We start from the raw sequence: 19,100 nt of genomic DNA on the forward strand, positions 1-19,100 counted from the left end.
CTTGACCATGTTGTCGCCTCCCAAATCTGCGCCCGGCTTTCCCGGAACTCCATGTTTGAATCCCTTCAATCTGGTTTCCGCCCCGCCACAGTACTGAAACAGCTCTCATCAGAGTCACAAATGACATCTTTTGCGACTGTGACAAAGGTAAACTATCACTCCTGAACCTTCTCGACCCTTCTGCAGCCTTTGACATGGTTGACCACTCCATCATCATCCTCCTCCAACACCTCTCCACCACCGTCCAGCTGGGTGGGACTGCACTCGCCTGGTTCCATTATTATCTATCTAATTGTAGCCAGAAAATCACCTGCAATGGCTTTCTCTTCCCACTTCCGCATCGTTACCTCTGGCGTCCCCCAAGAATCTATCGTTGGCCCCCTCCTATTTCTCATCTATATGTTGCCCCTTGGCGACATCATCCGAAAACACGGCATCAGTCTCCACACGTACGCTGACGACACCCAGCTCTACCTCAATACCACTTCTCTCGATCTCTCCATGGTCTCTAAATTTTCAGACTGATTGCCCTACGTCCAGTACTAATGAGCAGAAATTTTCTCCAATTAAATATTGGGAAGTCTTTTCCTTTCCGTCTATTCTTCTGAATTGTTAAACTTTAGTCCGGGGCTGGCAGCACTTCGACAGAGGCCTTGGGAGGGGGGGGGAAATTGCAAAAAACATTCACCTATTAAATCACTGAAAAAGAATTTAAAAAAATAAAAACTTTAACTTAACTTTTTTGCAGGTTACTTTTGCATACTTACCACTGCTGGCAGGGCTGCACCGACAGGTTTGACCTAGTCGGTATTCTGGGCACAGAGTACGGGCCGGAGAGAGCCGAAAGTACGACGGTAACACAATCCGCGCCGCTGCACGCGTTTCACGTCGGCATACCTTTCCCCGGTGGTACATGGAAGCGCCGCCGCAAAAGCATGCCCGAGGATCCCACTGAACGGGTATTCGCCGCGGCAGGTCAAATCGCGGCGAAAACCCGGTTGCAAAGTCGCCGAAAATCCAGCCCCATGTGTTCACATGTGGAACACCAGACTTGAAATTCAAACTGTATGGTTTTGGAAGGTGAAGACAGTAACAAATGCAAATACAAAAATGTAAATTAATCCAAAATGTTTATTTGTATATTATACAGATGCAATGAAAAACTAAAATAATTAAATAACTTTTCGGTTCTTGGACCATATTTTCAAGTTCACTTGTTTACCATATTATGCAATGTAGAAAAAGTACAAAACTTACACACAAGCAAACTGAAGTATTCAAGACTGGCTATGTTTATCCATACTCATTATAGACCACAATCTGCTACAGCTGAACATACTGCTTATATCTGCACAAAGAAGTATAAGTATCGCTACCATTTCCACTCGCAAGCAATGCAGGGCTAAAATCAACATCCTTTGACAGTAAGAAAATGGCAATTTGAATGACACTCATCAGACTCTTAAAGATGCTTATATATGCTCATCAGTAAGCGTGATACTTGTTACAGATAGTTGCAACCAATGTTCCCTCTAATTTTTGGGGGTGCCTTGTGGCCTCCTTAACGGACTGTGTGGCCCATTCAAAATTCCACGCATGCGCGTGCTTTCGCTTTAAAAGCCAGTGAGCTGGCCACATGGGAGCTGGAAAGCGCTGCCTGGCCACACGGCTTAAAGGGAACATTGGTTGCAATCCATTTTAACCAGCATGGGTAACACTGCCACTGTTTGAAATAGCACCCTGTGAGGGATAAAAGTCAAGTTAAATATCTAAGGTCTCATATTAAACATCATCATTTAAAAATTCAAAGATCAAAGATGTACAAACTGGGATTTACACTTGACCCAAGTAAAGGGGTATGTCAAGAACTTGAACCTGAAAAATCTTGCATTTTAAATCCAAGTACAGAGAATTCCACTACGGCACCTTTTCTGCTGTCAGCACTGCAGATGCATGTTTACGAGCCTGCAAGAAAACCAAGATAGAGCAAACATTGTGACGAATCAGAGGTAGATCTTATATATTTAAATTTTGTAACTAAACAATTATCCAATTATTACAATTTGAAGGCAAGGTTATATCTGTGGCTAGGTTATGATCATAACTTTCATCTTTACAATCATACACAAGACTATACAAACAAGTTTTGCAAAGGAACTTCCCCAGATTTATCTGCTATGCATTCTTTCTTTTCAACCATACAGGTCAGTTGTTGTGAACAGATGTAGCTTTACGGAAAAACGTACTACGTTACTCATTTTGAATGCAGAAGGACAAACGATAAAGAAAATACAACCTACATTTCTAAAGCACTTTACTTATCTGAAGATGCTGTAGAGCAGTTAATGTTTTTCTTCCTGCCTGCTGTCCAACAAGGGGTGTGGGGGGGGGGGGGGCGGAGAGGGTAGCTGGCATGTTCAAAGAGAATGGTTTTGAGAAAAAAATTGAAAGCAGAGACGGGAGTGGCAAGTCAGAGAAATCCAAGAAAGAAAAAAGAAAGACTTGCATTTATTTAGCATCTTTCACAACCACCGGACATCTCAAAGTGCTTTACAGTCAATGAAGTACTTTTGGAGTGTAGGTACTGTTATAATGTAGGATAGGGGCAGTTTAAGCATGTGGCTGCAAGACGACAATCCAAAAGGTGGTGCAAAGAACAAGAAGTGATTGGGGAAATTGATGGGAGTCAAGCTCAAAATTACATAGCTGCTGGAAGGAACCAAAAAGACTGACTTTGTTTTTGGGTACATTAAGGCTCACGGCTTCTATCTTTTTGCTTTATATGCTGACATTGTCAATGGCTTTCATTCCTCAGGCATCATCCATCATCCATTTTTCCATCAAAACCACCATTAACTGTTTCTCAAAGAACCCACCTTTGACCATCCATCCTCTCCACCGACCACCCATCTCCTAGCCTTCTTTTCCAAGCATGTTGTCAATTCCAAACTCCTCACCCATTTCAAAACTCCCTGTTCAAATCCCTCTAGTCGAGCAATCATCCTTCTCAGAGCACCAAAACAACCTGAGCTAAAGTCACAAATGACATTCTCTGCAATTATAACTGGAATGCATTATTCCTCCTCATCCTCCTTGACATTTGATATAGTTGACCATACCATCCTCCTCCAAAGCCTCTGTTGTCCAGCTCCATAGGACTGTTCTTGCATGGTTTCATTCTTACCTACCAAACACCGTGCATCTCTAGCAAGCATTTCTCTTTCCTCCCTTACAACATTACCCCCAGAATATCCCAAAATTTATCCTCAGCTCTCTCATCTTCCTTGAAAAGGGCGAGGCCGAGAGCGGAGCACGAGGAAAGGGTGGGTTGTGAGTGGCATGGGAGAAAAAAGTGACATCACAGCACAAGGAAGGACGACAGGGTTAAGTTGCAGGTAAATATTTAACTTAATTTACCTGTAGCCTCAGAATAAGAGGTCGGCCATTTACTTAGATGAGGAGAAATCTCTTCACTCAAAGGGCTGTGAATCTTTGGAACTCTCTACCCCCAGAGAGATGTGGATGCTCAGTCGTTGAATATATTCAAGACAGAGCTCAACAGATTTTTGGATCTGAAGAGAATCAAGGGATTATGGGAACAGTGCAGGAAGATGGAGTGAGATGGTAGATCAGCCATATGAATGGCAGAACAGGCTCGGAGGTTATGTTCTTATCAACATGTTGCAACTTTGTGACATTAGCCACAGGCATCAGGTCAGCGGTTCCGTTAGCTCTGTTTGACTGCTTATCCGACAACAAATCTTGGATGTACTACAACTTCCAACAGCTCAACATAAAGAAGGTGAGGCCGTATTCTTGGGACTTTGCCAGAAACTTAAGGGAGCGAGATAAAAGAAACAGGCAGAAAAACTATTTTATTTTTTTCTTCTGAGGGAATGAGACTCCACACTTATAAAATATTTTTTTCAGGGCCGGAGAGGTTGTTCACTTATCAGGCTGTTAAAAACTCACTTACTCCTGAATGCACCTGCCCTAATGTTTTCAGCCATTTTTAGAGCAGAGCTAGTAGGCAATTACAACAAGTTCACGTCATTATAGTCATTTCAATGCAAGTCTATCGGCGAGGACTGCAACAGCACACTCTGTGGAGGAGCAGGGTATCTCTGACAGAAACTTCTGGATTTCCATGTGTGTACTCCAGAAGTTGCTGTTAGATTCCTCCATTATAACGGTGATAGTCTCACCGTTATTCCTATCGCAAATGATGGGCCAATGTTTTCTGCCATGGAAGCATTATTTATGTTTGGGTATCAATAAAGTGGCAGTTATTTGTAGGGAGTACTCTAATATTTGTGGGGAAAAAGCTTGAAAATCTTTGGTGGAACAGATTATCAGACATGCTTTTTTTTCTGCTAATAATTGATAAAAAAGTTATTTTGTGTTATGTTAACAAGATTTCAAATGGTATAGCCAAGAGATATTTTCTATTCCTTAAGGCTGAAAAATATCTCAACACTATCCAGTTAGTAAAAGTAAATTAGAAAACATGTACCGAACCAAAACATTCCTTTAAAAAGAATGACATTTTGACTTGCTGCATAGAACACACTGTTTTAAGGCTAGAAAAAAGTCACTTACATTTTTCTCTTCCACTGATAGAAGACCATTTACTGCCACTATCTGATACTGTTTATGCTTCATACTTCCAATAAACCTACGAATCATTCTCAGATTGACTCCAGTCACATCACGACGCAAAAGTTTCTGCATTTCTTGGTTGCCAGGATCAAAAATCAAAAGACAAAGCGTTCCATTATTCCGTTCTTCTAGGCCTACAATAGTCCGACTGTGACCTAAAGTTTCAAAGATTAATAGATTACTTTATTTCAAAAACAGGTTTTGAACTCCCAACAAATTAGCCTCAAACTATAAGCATAAAGACTTTCAGCAATGGGTTCAAAATGTACATTTTGAACACATTAAAAACTCAGTCAAATTGAAGAGTTTTAAAAATAACAAATTAATCTCCTGTTCACTTGGCTATTTAATTCAATGTTCTTTATAGAATTACATACTTTTCACCGGTGTTTTCGCCTAATAGAGGTCTTTAAAATTATGAAAGATTTTGATAGAATGGATAGAGAGAGAATGTCTCCACTTGTGAGGAAGAGCATAACTAGAGGCCATCAATATAAGTTAGCCACCAAGAAATCCAATAAGGAATTCAGAAGAAACTTCTTTACCCAAAGAGTGGTGAGAATGTGGAACTTGCTAACACAGGGAGTGGCTGAAGCAAATAGTATCGATGCATTTAAGGGGAGGCTATACAAGTATATTAGGGAGAAGGGAATAGAGGGTTATGCTGATAGATTTAGATTAGAAAAAGACGGGAGGAGGCTTAAGTGGAACATAAATGTCGGCATGGACTGGTTGGGCCGAATGGCCTGTTTCTGTGCCGTATGTCAGATGTAATCCTGTGTGTTACTTTGGTACATTTATCGGATTCATTTTCAGCATCTCTCTCTTATATGCAAGAAACCCTTGAAATTATCCACAATTTATTATTTAATACAGTACTGTATCCAAATGTTGCCAAAAAATAGTAGACTGCCAGAAATCAGAATGCATAAACATCAGAAACAAGAAACGCTCCGATGAAAGTATAAATCATTTTAAGGATTAAAAATTAACTTCAAATGCTTCCTTAGAATCTGCATTAACAACTGCAGATAGTGGGTTCTGGGCTGAAAGAGTTTACCTGACATACATCACAGCACAGTTTTCTCAATTTTAGTTCTGACTGGAGATCTGCACTCTATAGTGGGGGTGGAGGAAAGAGGTAGAATAAATTGGGAATTTGCACAACCTCATACAACATTGTATTGTGAAGGACTGCGAGAGACTGTTTATTTTATTCTACTTGCAGATCACATTAGTATGACAGCAATGCATTTTCTGGCTTTCAAAGGAGACAGGAGAACTCCCATAAAATATACAGTGGTTTATATATCGCAGTTAGGGGTTTAGCAGTAATTCTGGGAATTGTGACCAATACACAGTACATACAAGTTTGAAGATTTCCGATTATTGTAGCCTTGGCCTGCTTATGGAGACTGCCTTTTTGCCATGTCCACAAAATAGAGACGTGTTGGGCATAAGCCTGAACTGTAACAATTACTTAACCATCAACTGCAAAAAAAAACCTCAGGATCGGTAGGAATAAACCATATAATCTGAATGGTTGGTTAACTCTCAAATGCATTCAAAGCATGTGAACATCACACTTAGATATCATCTTGTACATTTATGTTGCATGCCAGCAGAGATACAAAATAAAATTGTTTTCTGCAATGCATATTTGCACGCAACCCTTTCTCACCTCGTGAGTATTTGTACAAAACATAGGAGAACAAGCAGAAACCAGTGATTTCAATGCATAAACCATGATTTCCTGTATTCTTTGCTATAAAAGCTGAACCATCATTATAGTTGATGGTACCACAAATAGTTCTACATATTGTGAAGACCCCATGTCATCATCATCATCATAATAGGCAGTCCCTCAGAATCGAGGAAGACTTGCTAAGCACCAGATAGAAGATTCTTCCATTTCTTCAAACATGGTTAGCTATATAGAACATTTATTTAATAATAACCTGCAATAATACAACTCGGCAATTGTAAGCAAACTTTTGCTTTCCAACTCTCTTATTGCTCCCCACAGAATCTTCTGGCAGTGGACTTATATACCCAAATTCCCTCTCGCCTCCCCCAGGGATGGACGGACGACAATTCCACCTTCCTACAACCCAGACCATAGGGTCATTACCATATGTCTGTATGCATAAAAAGGTGTACACTTTCCTAGCTTCTCCCTGTACATCAAGCATACATCACTGTGGTCACTGTGAGAAGCACTGAAAGGAAGCTGGGAAACACTAATAATCATATCAGCTTTGTTTTTTTACCTTGGTGTTGTAGATAGATTGGTGACTTGTTTGTCCATACAACCCTGGGTTGTAAATGTAGCCCTGCATCTCTGCCTGAAGAATAGTATTGCCGCAGCCATTCAAACAAACGAGGATGTGTGTCTGATGGTCCAGTGGGATGGTGAAAATCAACAATTTGACACCTAGAGAACACAGATGGATTAAAGCCAACCAAAATGATCAGTTTCAACTTATTCTAACACCACCGAGAAAACATGTTTGGTCGGTAGATTTAAATATCAGCAGCAAACAGTATTTCTCTATGCTTTCTATTAGTTTGATTGTTTTCACTTATAATTTTCCATCCAATTTCTTCTTTTCCTTCTCTTCTCCCAGAAATGTGCAAGGAAGCCCTCTTCCAAGTGATCATTTATCACCTAAGTTTAGCCATTGAGCGCTGGCAGGCCGACTGATCCTGGAAGCATTACAGTTGCTTTGACTCCTGTCCTCAGATGTGTGCTATTCCAGCTTGATGCTGATCAGGAATAGGATCCCTGGTGTTTTTCCCCTCCCCAGGGACAGGAAGGCCAGGTTTATCACCACCCCCCACCCCACTGAGAATAGCTGACTCAGCACAGATCATGGATTGAACCTGGAATTTTCTATGGCACAGTAAAAATTACAACTCAGTGCTACAAGGAGAACAGCTCGAACAATTCTAAGATACCAAACGATCAAGAGATTCCAAAAAATATTTTTGAAAACTCTATACTACCCAACAACCTAAAAATACTTCCACCTCTATTCTGGGTCAATGGCATTCAGTGAACATAATGACAATTTGAAAGCAAACCAAATAATTTTGAGATACATCCTTGAAACAAACATCAATATGGCAAGATCATGGATTTCATTCTATAAAAAAAAGTCTTTCGTTGCTTTTGATTTCACATGAAGTTATGGAATCATTGGGCCCAAATTTGCCCAGGAGTTGCTCCATTTTTTTTTGGAACAACTTGATTTTTCTGGAGTATCTTAAAAATCCCCATTCTGCACATTCAATTTGCGCCAGTGTAAGTGAGTTAGTTATGTAAGTGAGTTAATTAGGATTTTTTTTAAGTTTAGTTTTTTTTTCCAAAAAGGGGGCGTTACCAGCCACCTACACCTGTTTTGGCCATTTAAGCCATTTGGCCACACAGAAAACGCTTGCGGAGAGTTAAGAAATCAGCGCAGGTAGCCAGAGATAGGGGGGAGGGGACGGAAATAACAGAGGATCTTGCAAAGCACTAAACACCTTCACAACAACATTAAAGAAGGATAAAAACCATCAATAATAAATTAAAAAATAAATAAATAAAATAAAACTTAAGTTCTACCTTCCTAACTCGGCCCCCCAAGGGACTGGACCTCTCTCCGAAAGACTGGACCTCTCTCCGAGGGACTGGACCTCTCTCCGAGGGAAAACCTAATCAGTGTTGGGTCAGAACGATTTGACATGTGGCCACACAAAATGTAACATTCTCTCCACACTGCTGCCTCGTGGCTCATGTTTTATCGGGAGGTGCTGTTGAAGATTATCGGGTCGTCCATTCGGCCAGGGATAGGGGCGGTGAGCATCGGGTCCAGCGCACAGCCTGCAGGACGCACTGGGAGGGCGAGGAGCTACTGCGCATGAGCCAGACTCCACTGCGCATGCGCACAGCTGCCCGCACTGTTTTTGGTGTAGGGCTGTAGCTCTGCCCCCCCACTCCACGAGAAATGCCGCGCCAGGACCCGGGACACACAGCAGTGCGGCCAGAATCGTTAGTAAGTCTTTTGGCGCCATATTGAGCACACAAAGTCGGCGCATCTCAGGAGAGTGCACTGGAAAAAGGATTGGGGAAATTTAGGTCACAGCACGGAAGGCGGCCATTTAGCCCGTCGAGCCTGTGCCGGCTCTCTGCAAGAGCGCCTCAGCTAGTCCCACTCCCCCGCCCTTTCCCTGCAGCCTTGCAAATGTTTTTCTTTTAGGTACTTATCCAACTCCCCTTTGAAAGCTGTGATTAAGTCTGCCTCCACCACCCTTTCAGGCAGTGCATTCCAGATACTAACCACTCGCTGTGTAAAAAGTTTATTTCTTATGTCGCCTTTGGTTCTTTTGCCAAATATCTTAAATTTGTGTCCTCTGGTTCTCGACCCTTCTGCCAATGGGAACAGTTTCTATCTACTCTGTCCAGACCCCACATGATTTTGAACACCTCTATCAAATCTTCTCTCAACCTTCTCTGCTCCAAGAACATCCCCAGCTTCTCCAGTCTATTCACATTACTGAAGTCCCTCATCCCTGGAATCATTCTCATAAATCTTTTCTGCACCCTCTCTAAGGCCTTCACATCCTTCCTAAAGTGCTGTGCCCAGAATTGGACACAATACTCCAATTGAGGCCGAACCCAGTGTTTTGTACAATTTCATCATAATTTCCATGCATTTGAATTCTATACGTCTATCCATGAAGCCCAGGAAAACGTAAGCCTTTTTATCAACCTGCCCTGCCACCTTTAACGATTTGTGCACATATACCCCTCGGGCTCTCTGTTCATGAACCCCCTTTAGTTTATATTTCCTCTCCTCATTCTTTCTACTAAGATGTATCACTTCGCACTTTGCTGCATTAACTTTCATCTGCCACATGTTCGCCCATTCCACCAGCCTGTCTATGTCTTTTTGAAGTCTATCAGTATCTTCCTCAGTGTTCACTATTCTTCCAAGCTATGGCTCATCGGCAAATTTTGAAATTGTGCCCTGTCTACCACATCCAAGTCATTATTAATATATATCAAGAAAAGCAGTAGTCTGAATACCGACCCCTGGGGAACACCACTGTATACCTCCCACCAGTCCGAAAAACAACCGTTCACTACTACTCTCTGTTTCCTGTCACTTAGCCAATTTCTTATCCATGCTGCCACTGTCCCTTTTATTCCATGTGTTTCAACTTTGCTAGCAAGCCTATTATGTGGCACTTTGTTGAACACCTTTTGTAAATCCATGTACACCACGTCAACCGCATTACCTTCATCAAAAAACTCCGTCAAGTTGGATAAACATAATTTGCCTGTAACAAATTCATGCTGGTTTTCCTTAATTAATCCATACTTGTCCAATTGACTGTTAATTTCATCTCTGATTATTGTTTCTAAAAGTTTCCCTACTACCGAGGTTAAACTGACAGGCCTATAGTTGCTGGGTTTATCTTTTCTGAAGAAGGGTGGAACATTTGCAATTCTCCAGTCCTTTGGCACCACTCCCGTTTCTAAAGCGAATTGAAGGATTATGGCCAGTACCTCCGCAATTTCTTCCTTCACTTGCCTCAGCGTCCTAGGATTCATCCTCTCCGGTCGTGATGACTTTAACTACAGCCAACCTTTCCAATACCTCGTCTTTATCAATTCTTATCCCATCCAGTATCTCCTCTGCCTCCTCCTTTACTATGTCTCTGGCAGCATCTTCTTCCTTGGTGAAGACAGATGCAAAGTGTTCATTTAGGGCGCAAAATTGGCCAGGAGTTGCTCCATTATTTTTGGAGCAACTTGATTTTTCTGGAGTATCTTAAAAATCCCCATTTTGCACAATCAATTTGCGCCAGTGTAAGTGAGTTAGTTAGGATTTTTTTTTTTAGTTTGGTTTAGTTTTCTATCCAAAAAGAGGCGTTACCAGCCACCTATGCCTGTTTTGGCCATTTAGGCAACTTTGGACAGCTAATAGTAACTCCAAACTAACTTAGGCCAGCGTATGTAGCCACAAAAAAAAATTCTCTACCACAGAAAGTTGTTGAGGCCAGTTCATTAGATATATTCAAAAGGGAGTTAGATGTGGCCCTTACAGCTAAAGGGATCAAGGGGTATGGAGAGAAAGCAGGAATGGGGTACTGAAGTTGCATGATCAACCATGATCATATTGAATGGTGGTGCAGGCTTGAAGGGCCGAATGGCCTACTCCTGCACCTATTTTCTATGTTTCTACACAGAAAACCCTTGCAGTAAGTTAAGAAATCAGCGCAGGTAGGGACATCGGAGGCCAGCAGAACTTAATGACTTGACTAAAGAATGTGAATAGGATCAATCAGCTATACAGGACATCATATGACAAACTTCGCAAAGTTAATTTACTATACAACAGAAGCATTCATGGAAGCTTAAACTACAAAAATAAAAAAAGGAGAGAAAAAACATATTTACATAATTTTTTCAAAATATCCAAATTAAAAACATAGAAGTACCTCCTGCTCGTAATTCTTATGTTCTCCCAGCTGCCTAAGCTCACTCACCATCAGCCCACTCCTTACAAACAACCCTACCTCCCGGGGTAGGGGATCAGACCCTCCAGGATCAGAACAGCACCTGGGGTCAGAGATCGGACAAGTCTGGGGATCAGATCGTCCCTAGAGGTCGGGGATTGGACCGCCCACAGGATCGGAACCACCTCCCCATGTGGTCGGTAATCGAACCCACCCTGCGATCCGGAATTGCCCCCGGGATCAAAACTCCCCCACCCTGGCTTGGGCCCCGCACCAACCTTCTTGATGTGGCCTTCTAGCCTAGGAAAGCAGCGGGCCAGCCTGTGCGGGAGGCCACTCGGCCCGGGATAGGGGCGGGACGCATCAGCTCCCACGCTGCAGCATGCACAGAGGCTGGGGGCAGGAGCTCCTGCGCATGTGCACACTCACCAACGCGCATGTGGAGAGCTGCCAGCACTGCTTTTGGCGCAGGGCCCGAGCTCCGCCCCCCAATCGACTGGCCACAGCCACCAAGCCCCGGGAGAGGCAACACAGCGGCCAGAATCGGGGGACATTTTATCAGCACCCTTTTCAGACCACAAAGTCGCCGCATCTCTGCGAGGAGATCGAGCAGCATCGGTGAGGCAGCGTGGGGAGGCCTATAAGGCGGTCCAGCGTGGTGAGTTCAGCGAGAGGCTAGCCGGTGCAGCTGCAGCAGGGAGAGAAGGCAAAAAAAATAGAAGGAAATTGAAAGGTGACATCACAGCCAAGGGGGTAAGTGATTGGCAAGTAGTTTTTCTTCTTTTCTGTATCAGTAAGTAACATTTAGCATTGCTGTTGCCAATTTAAGCTAATCTAAGGATTAAGACATGGCAGGAGAGCTCGGACACGTGTTATGCTTCTCCTGTACTATGTGGGAAGTCAGGGATGCTTCCGGTGTCCCTGAAGTCTACGTGTGCGGGAAGTATATCCGCCTCCAGCTCCTGACGGACAGCATTGTGGAATGGGAGCTGCAGGTGGATTCACTCTGGAGCATCCATGATGCTGAGAATGACGTGAATAGCACGTTTAGTGAGTTGGTCTCACCGCAGGTAAAGGGTACACAGCCAGATAGTAAATGGGTGACCAGCAGGCAGAGCAGTGTAAGGAAGGTAGTGCAGGGGTCCCCCTGCAGTCATCCCCCTGCAAAACAGATACACTGCTTTGGGTACTGTTGAGGGGGTGACTCATCGGGGGGAGCAGCAGCAGCTGCCGCCAAGCTCATGGCACCGTGGGTGGCTCTGCTGCACAGGAGGGCAGGAAAAAGAGTGGGAGAGCTATAGAGATAGGGGATTCGATTGTAAGGGGAATAGATAGGTGTTTCTGCGGCCGCAACTGAGATTCCAGAATGGTTTGTTGCCTCCCTGGTGCAAGGGTCAAGGATGTCTCGGAGCGGGTGCAGGACATTCTGAAAAGGGAGGGTGAACAGCCAGTTGTCGTGGTGCATTATAGGTACCAATGATATAGGTAAAAAATGGGATGAGGTCCTACGAGACGAATTTAGGGAGCTAGGAGCTAAATTAAAAAGTAGGACCTCAAAGGTAATAATCTCAGGATTGCTACCAGTGCCACGTGCTAGTCAGAGTAGGAATCGCAGGATAGCTCAGATGAATACGTGGCTTGAGGAGTGGTGCAAGAGAGAGGGATTCAAATTCCTGGGACATTGGAACCGGTTCTGGGGATGTGGGACCAGTGCAAACCGGACGGTCTGCACCTGGGCAGGACCGGAACCAATGTCCTAGGGGGAGTGTTTGCCAGTGCTGTTGGGGAGGAGTTAAACTAACATGGCAGGGTGATGGGAACCTATGCAGGGAGACAGAGGGAAATAAAATGGAGGCAGAAGCAAAAGACAGAAAGGAGAATAGTAAAAGTGGAGGGCAGAGAAACCCAAGGCAAAAAACAAAAAGGGCCACATTACAGAAAAATTCTAAAGGGGCAAAGTGTGTTAAAAAGACAAGCCTGAAGGCTCTGTGCCGCAATGCGAGGAGTATTCGGAATAAGGTGGACGAATTAACTGCGCAGACAGCAGTTAACGAATATGATGTAATTGGCATCACGGAGACATGGCTCCAGGGTGACCAAGGTTGGAAACTCAACATTCAGGGGTATTCAACATTTAGGAAGGATAGGCAGAGAGGAAAGGGAGGCGGGGTAGCATTGCTGGTTAAAGAGGAAATTAATGCAATAGTAAGGAGGGACATTAGCCTGGATGATGTGGAATCGGTATGGGTGGAGCTGTGAAATTCCAACGGGCAGAAAACGTTAGTGGGAGTTGTGCAAAGACCACCAAACAGTAGTAGTGAGGTTGAGGACAGCATCAAACAAGAAATAAGGGATGTGTGCAATAAAGGTACAGCAGTTATCATGGGTGACTTTAATCTACATATTGATTGGGCTAACCAAACTGGTCGCAATGCAGTGGAGGAGGATTTCCTGGAGTGTATTAGGGATGGCTTTCTAGACCAATATGTCGAGGAACCAACTAGAGAGCTGGCCATCCTCGACTGGGTGATGTGTAATGAGAAGGGATTAATTAGCAATTTTGTTGTGCGAGGCCCCTTGGGGAAGAGTGACCATAATATGGTAGAATTCTTTATTAAGATGGAGAGTGACACAGTTAATTCGGAAACTAGAGTCCTGAACTTAAGGAAAGGTAACTTCGATGGTATGAGGCCTGAATTTGGCTGGAATAGAGTGGCAAAGGATACTTAAGGGGTTGACAGTGGATAAGCAATGGCAAACATTTAAAGATCACATGGATGAACTTCAGCAATTGTACATCCCTGTCTGGAGTAAAAATAAAACAGGGAAGGTGGCTCAACCGTGGCTAACAAGGGAAATTAAGGATAGTGTTAAAGCCAAGGAAGAGACATATAAATTGGCTAGAAAAAGCAACAAACCTGAGGACTGGGAGAAATTTAGAATTCAACAGAAGAGGACTAAGTGTTTAATTAAGAGGGGGAAAATAGAGTACGAGAGGAAGCTTGCAGGGAACATAAAAACTGACTGCAAAAACTTCTATAAATATGTGAAGAGAAAAAGATTAGTGAAGACAAACGTAGGTCCCTTGCAGTCGGATTCAGGTGAATTTATAATGGGGAACAAAGAAATGGCAGACCAATTGAACAAATACTTCGGTTTGTCTTCACGAAGGAAGACACAAATAACCTTCCGAATGTACCAGGGGACAGTTGGTCTAGTGAGGAGGAACTGAAGGATATCCTTATTAGGCGGGAAATTGTGTTAGGGAAATTGATGGGATTGAAGGCCGATAAATCACCGGGGCTTGATAGTCTGCATCAGGGTACTTAAGGAAGTGGCCCTAGAAATAGTGGATGCATTGGTGATCATTTTTCAACAGTCTATCGACTCTGGATCAGTTCCTATCGACTGGAGGGTAACTAATGTAACATCACTTTTTAAAAATGGAGGGAGAGACAAAACAGGTAATTATAGACCGGTTAGCCTGACATAAGTAGTGGGGAAAATGTTGGAATCAATCATTAAGGATGAAATAGCAGCGCATTTGGAAAGCAGTGACAGGATCAGACCAAGTCAGCATGGATTTATGAAAGGGAAATCATGCTCGACGAATCTTCTGGAATTTTTTGAGGATGTAACTAGCAGAGTGGACAAGGGAGAACCAGTGGATGTCGTGTATTTGGACTTTCAAAAGGCTTTTGACAAGGTCCCACACAAGAGATTGGTGTGCAAAATCAAAGCACATGGTATTGGAGGTAATATACTGACATGGATAGAGAACTGGTTGGCAGATAAGGAGCAGAGAGTCGGGATAGACGGGTCCTTTTCAGAATGGCAGGCAGTGACTAGTGGAGTGCCGCAGGGCTCAGTGCTGGGACCCCAGCTCTTCACAATATACATTAACGATTTAGATGAAGGAATTGAGTGCAATATCTCCAAGTTTGCAGATGACACTAAGCTGGGTGGCGGTGTGAGCTGTGAGGAGGACGTTAAGAGGCTGCAGGGTGACTTGGACAGGTTAGGTGAGTGGGCAAATGCATGGCAGATGCAGTATAATGTGGATAAATGTGAGGTTATCCACTTTGAGGGCAAAAACATGAAGGCAGAATATTATCTGAATGGCGGCAGATTAGGAAAAGGGGAGGTGCAACGAGACTTGGGTGTCATGGTTCATCAGTCATTGAAAGTTGGCATGCAGGTACAGCAGGCAGTGAAGAAGGCAAATGGTATGTTGGCCTTCATAGCTAGGGGATTTGCGTATAGGAGCAGGGAGGTCTTACTGCAGTTGTACAGGGCCTTAGCGAGGCCTTACCTGGAATATTGTGTTCAGTTTTGGTCTCCTAATCTGAGGAAGGACGTTCTTGTTATTGAGGGAGTGCAGCGAAGGTTCACCAGACTGATTCCAGGGATTGCTGGACTGTCATATGAGGAGAGACTGGATCAACTGGGTCTTTATTCACTGGAGTTTAGAAGGATGAGAGGGGATCTCATAGAAACCTATAAGATTCTGACGGGACTGGACAGGTTAGATGCGAGAAGAATATTCCCGATGTTGGGGAAATCCAGAACCAGGGGACATAGGCTTTGGATAAGGGGTAGGCCATTTAGGACTGAGATGAGGAGTAACTTCTTCACTCAGAGTTGTTAACCTATGGAATTCCCTGCCACAGTGAGTTGTTGATGCCAGTTCATTGAATATATTCAAGAGGGAGTTAGATATGGCCCTTACAGCTAAGGGGATCAAGGGGTATGGAGAGAAAGCAGGAAAGGGGTGCTGAGGGCCAGCCATGAAGATCAGCCATGATCTTATTGAATGGCAGTGCAGGCTCGAAGGGCCGAATGGCCTACTCCTGCACCTATTTTCTATGTTTCTAAAATAGGAGTGGGCCAATTTTGAGCCCAATGTTTTGAATGCACAGACCTGGGCCTTTACCGCATCACCCTATTTACACAATATGAAAGTATTTAATGTTGTAGTACCCTTTCTGAGGCTTTTAATATTGTAAGCATTATTTCCATGTTTTCTAGTACTATAATACTAACAGGTAATTCAGGTTTCCTTCGAGTTGTAAAAACATATGGTTTGGCACTTTTTTTGGGGGGTGTGGGGTGTGGGGGGATCAAGTAGATAAGGATACTTGCATTTTGCCTCTGGGATCTGGGTTTGATTTGGGTCTGTTGACTCTAAGGGGTCTGCACAAGTTTCCGTGCTAAATCTAGTTTCCAGTGACAACAGATCCAAAGCTGCCTAATTTACAAATATCATTCATAGTCCATCAGGGTGAGTGGTGAGGAAAATTTAAAAATTCATGCTGTAGCAGTACTCTAAGGGTGAGATTCAGGCACAATGGTGGGCAGAATAGAAGCAATTTTACTCTGCATTCGACACATGCTGTATTTGAAGTGTTAGAAATACTTGTTGGGGACACTGGGTCCAAAACCAAAAATTTAATATGATTTTATTCTCTAGCACCAGCATTCACCTATTTGATTAACATACCAATTCATCTAAACAGAACTCTTTAGTAAACTTTAGTAAAGATGCAGAATTCATGTGCTAACTTGTAAATACTCCCAACTCTTTCAAATGGCAGTGCATGGTCACCTGGGTACCACGAGGAGGCAGAAAAATGGTAAAGAGGGAGAAAAACAACATCAGTTTATTCCCTCTGCTTTGGATTGAAACAGTATTCTATCCAAAAGCCACCTCTATCTACCAGCTCTGCTGATTTCAGAATTGCGGAACAGGGACTGAATATTCTAGTTACAAAACCACAACTACGCTATTTATTGTAATATAAATGTTTGCTCATTACTGGACAGTTGAAATATTTTAGCTGCAACTCCCAATGTCTTTAACCTGCTGTACAAACACATCAATTGGGGGAATGGATACATATATTAATTCAGTTGGGGATTAGATAGCACTTTAATGGTGCTGTCATACTGCAAGTAGCAGTTTTGATCTCTTAATCATTACAAGTGAATTTGAGCATCAGGTTTCTCTAGAGCTCCAACCAGCTAGCAATTGGTCGAAAAGCTAGTGTTACAAGTACCACTAGATAACTTTTTAAAGAAATTCACTTTTTTTAAATCAATCTAAAGTATTGTTAACTCATATACTAACTTTATTCTTAGAAAGGTCAATAAAGAATAGATTTCTGTTGCTCCAATCCAAGCTCGAGTGCCCCGCAGAGTGTTTTTAAAATGGGCAGCACCTTGAGGATCAAAACCATCCTTCCATGCTTCTTCCATCATAGATTGAACTTTTGGAATGCAAGGGATTACAATGTCTAAAAGAAAGAAGAATAAGTTCAAATGTTTACAACTCTCCATCTAAACTAAAAAAAAAGGACATTTGTTCAAATATTCAAGTATAATCTAAGTTAAACTGCTAACTTCCTTCATTCCAATTTTTGGACAATAGTCAAAAGTTTGACATCTAGATAATAAGTCCTACTCAAAAGATTTATGTGCATTAGTTTTTTGTATACATAGACTTGCCTTCAGAGTCAAAAGGCTATGGGTTAAAATCCCACACCAGAACTTGAGCTCATAATCTAGGTTGACACTTCAATGCAATACTGAGTGAGAGCTGCATTGTTGGAGCTGCTGTCTTTTGAATGAGGCACCTGCCGGTTCTGGAGGGCATTAAAGATCCCATGGCACTATCTGAAGATGACCAGTGTTCTGCTGGTGCCCTGGCTAACATTACTTCCCTGAAGCACCACCACCACCAAAATATAGGTTAGTTATTAATCTCATGAGTGTTTTGTGCAAAATGGCTTACACAGCAGTCACTACATTTTAAAGTGAGTTATTGTATATGATGAGGTACAATATAGATGGAAATCTTTCTTCTGCCTCACCCGACTTGTAATTTTCTCGCAAGTCTTTTCCCCCTTCCCCTCCTTTCCTAAATGCATTTAAGTTCAGAGCTGTAGCTCAGGGTAAAAAGGGTATTTAGCTTTTTCTAACCAAACAGTTTCAAGTGCTAAAACCACTATTTCATAACTTTTTGTGAAGAAACTAATACTTCCATTTACACAATATATTTTATATAGAAACATTACATTTGACATGGTTTTCTAATCAATTCAAATGGCTATTTGTTTCCAGAATCTAAACTAGAGCGACAGTCAAATGCATGACTTAAATAATGTAAAAAGCTGATTCAAGTCTTGGAGATACACTTGATAGATTACAGTTCTTTACTATTTAGCAATTTATCATAATGCAAGTCTCCTGAAATATCCAAGAAAATTACCATAGCACTACATGAGGCTAATAAGGAAAACAGGAAAAGTACAATTGTTACATAGGATAGACAGCACAAAAACAGGCCATTTGGCCCAACCACTCCATGGTGGTGTTTATGCTCTACTCGAGCTTCCTCCCATCTTTCCTCATCTAACTCCATCCTACAAAAAGTTATGTTTGTGTAATAATATTTGTACCATGTAAATCACGCTTGTACTGTTCCATCTTCACAAGTGAGGAAAAAAGCATTTGAAAGTTTCGGTACCCACATCCCCAGCCTTTGTCTCCTACAGAGGCATGATAGTGATCGGTTTCTGCACATAGATACACATGCCTTATTTCTGTACCATTTCTCTGATAATACTCATTTAATGCCTTCATTAGACCTGTAAAACAGGAACATAGTTCAATAAGTACAAAGAAATAGAGCTCAGTTCTAATGCTAGACTATATAAATTGTTTTAGTCAAAATTTATATAGCATTTAAAGTAATTTTGAACCCATTGATAACTTGAAATTCAGCAGTGCATTTCCCAAAATAGTTTTATTTGTGATCACACAGTTAAGGGAAATGTAATGAACTTCTTTTCATGCACTGGCTAAATTTTAAGTTGTAAGCAAATTCAAAATTATATTAACCTTATATATAAATGTTGTCGATAGCAGTTAAAACT

The 19,100-nt window shown here is 42.3% G+C and overlaps 1 protein-coding gene across 8 annotated transcripts in view; it reads right to left on the bottom strand.

Moving 5' to 3' along the window:
- Positions 1-1,113: 1,113 nt before the first annotated feature.
- The window catches only part of zufsp (zinc finger containing ubiquitin peptidase 1), a 64,933-nt gene continuing 46,946 nt past the window's right edge, over positions 1,114-19,100 (bottom strand). For 7 of the 8 annotated variants that reach the window (XM_070885351.1, XM_070885349.1, XM_070885345.1 and 4 more), the window contains 5 exons: positions 18,624-18,812; positions 17,294-17,459; positions 6,930-7,093; positions 4,600-4,814; positions 1,114-1,965 (listed from right to left, as the gene is read on the bottom strand). In XM_070885351.1, coding sequence (XP_070741452.1) covers positions 1,918-1,965; positions 4,600-4,814; positions 6,930-7,093; positions 17,294-17,459; positions 18,624-18,812 — 782 coding nt within the window. In that variant the 3' untranslated portion in view covers positions 1,114-1,917. The remainder of the gene's footprint in view (positions 1,966-4,599; positions 4,815-6,929; positions 7,094-17,293; positions 17,460-18,623; positions 18,813-19,100) is intronic. The other variant, XM_070885350.1, reaches the window with a different exon arrangement.

Source organism: Pristiophorus japonicus, chromosome 7, assembly GCF_044704955.1.
Source record: "Pristiophorus japonicus isolate sPriJap1 chromosome 7, sPriJap1.hap1, whole genome shotgun sequence".
Lineage (NCBI taxonomy): Eukaryota > Metazoa > Chordata > Chondrichthyes > Pristiophoridae > Pristiophorus > Pristiophorus japonicus.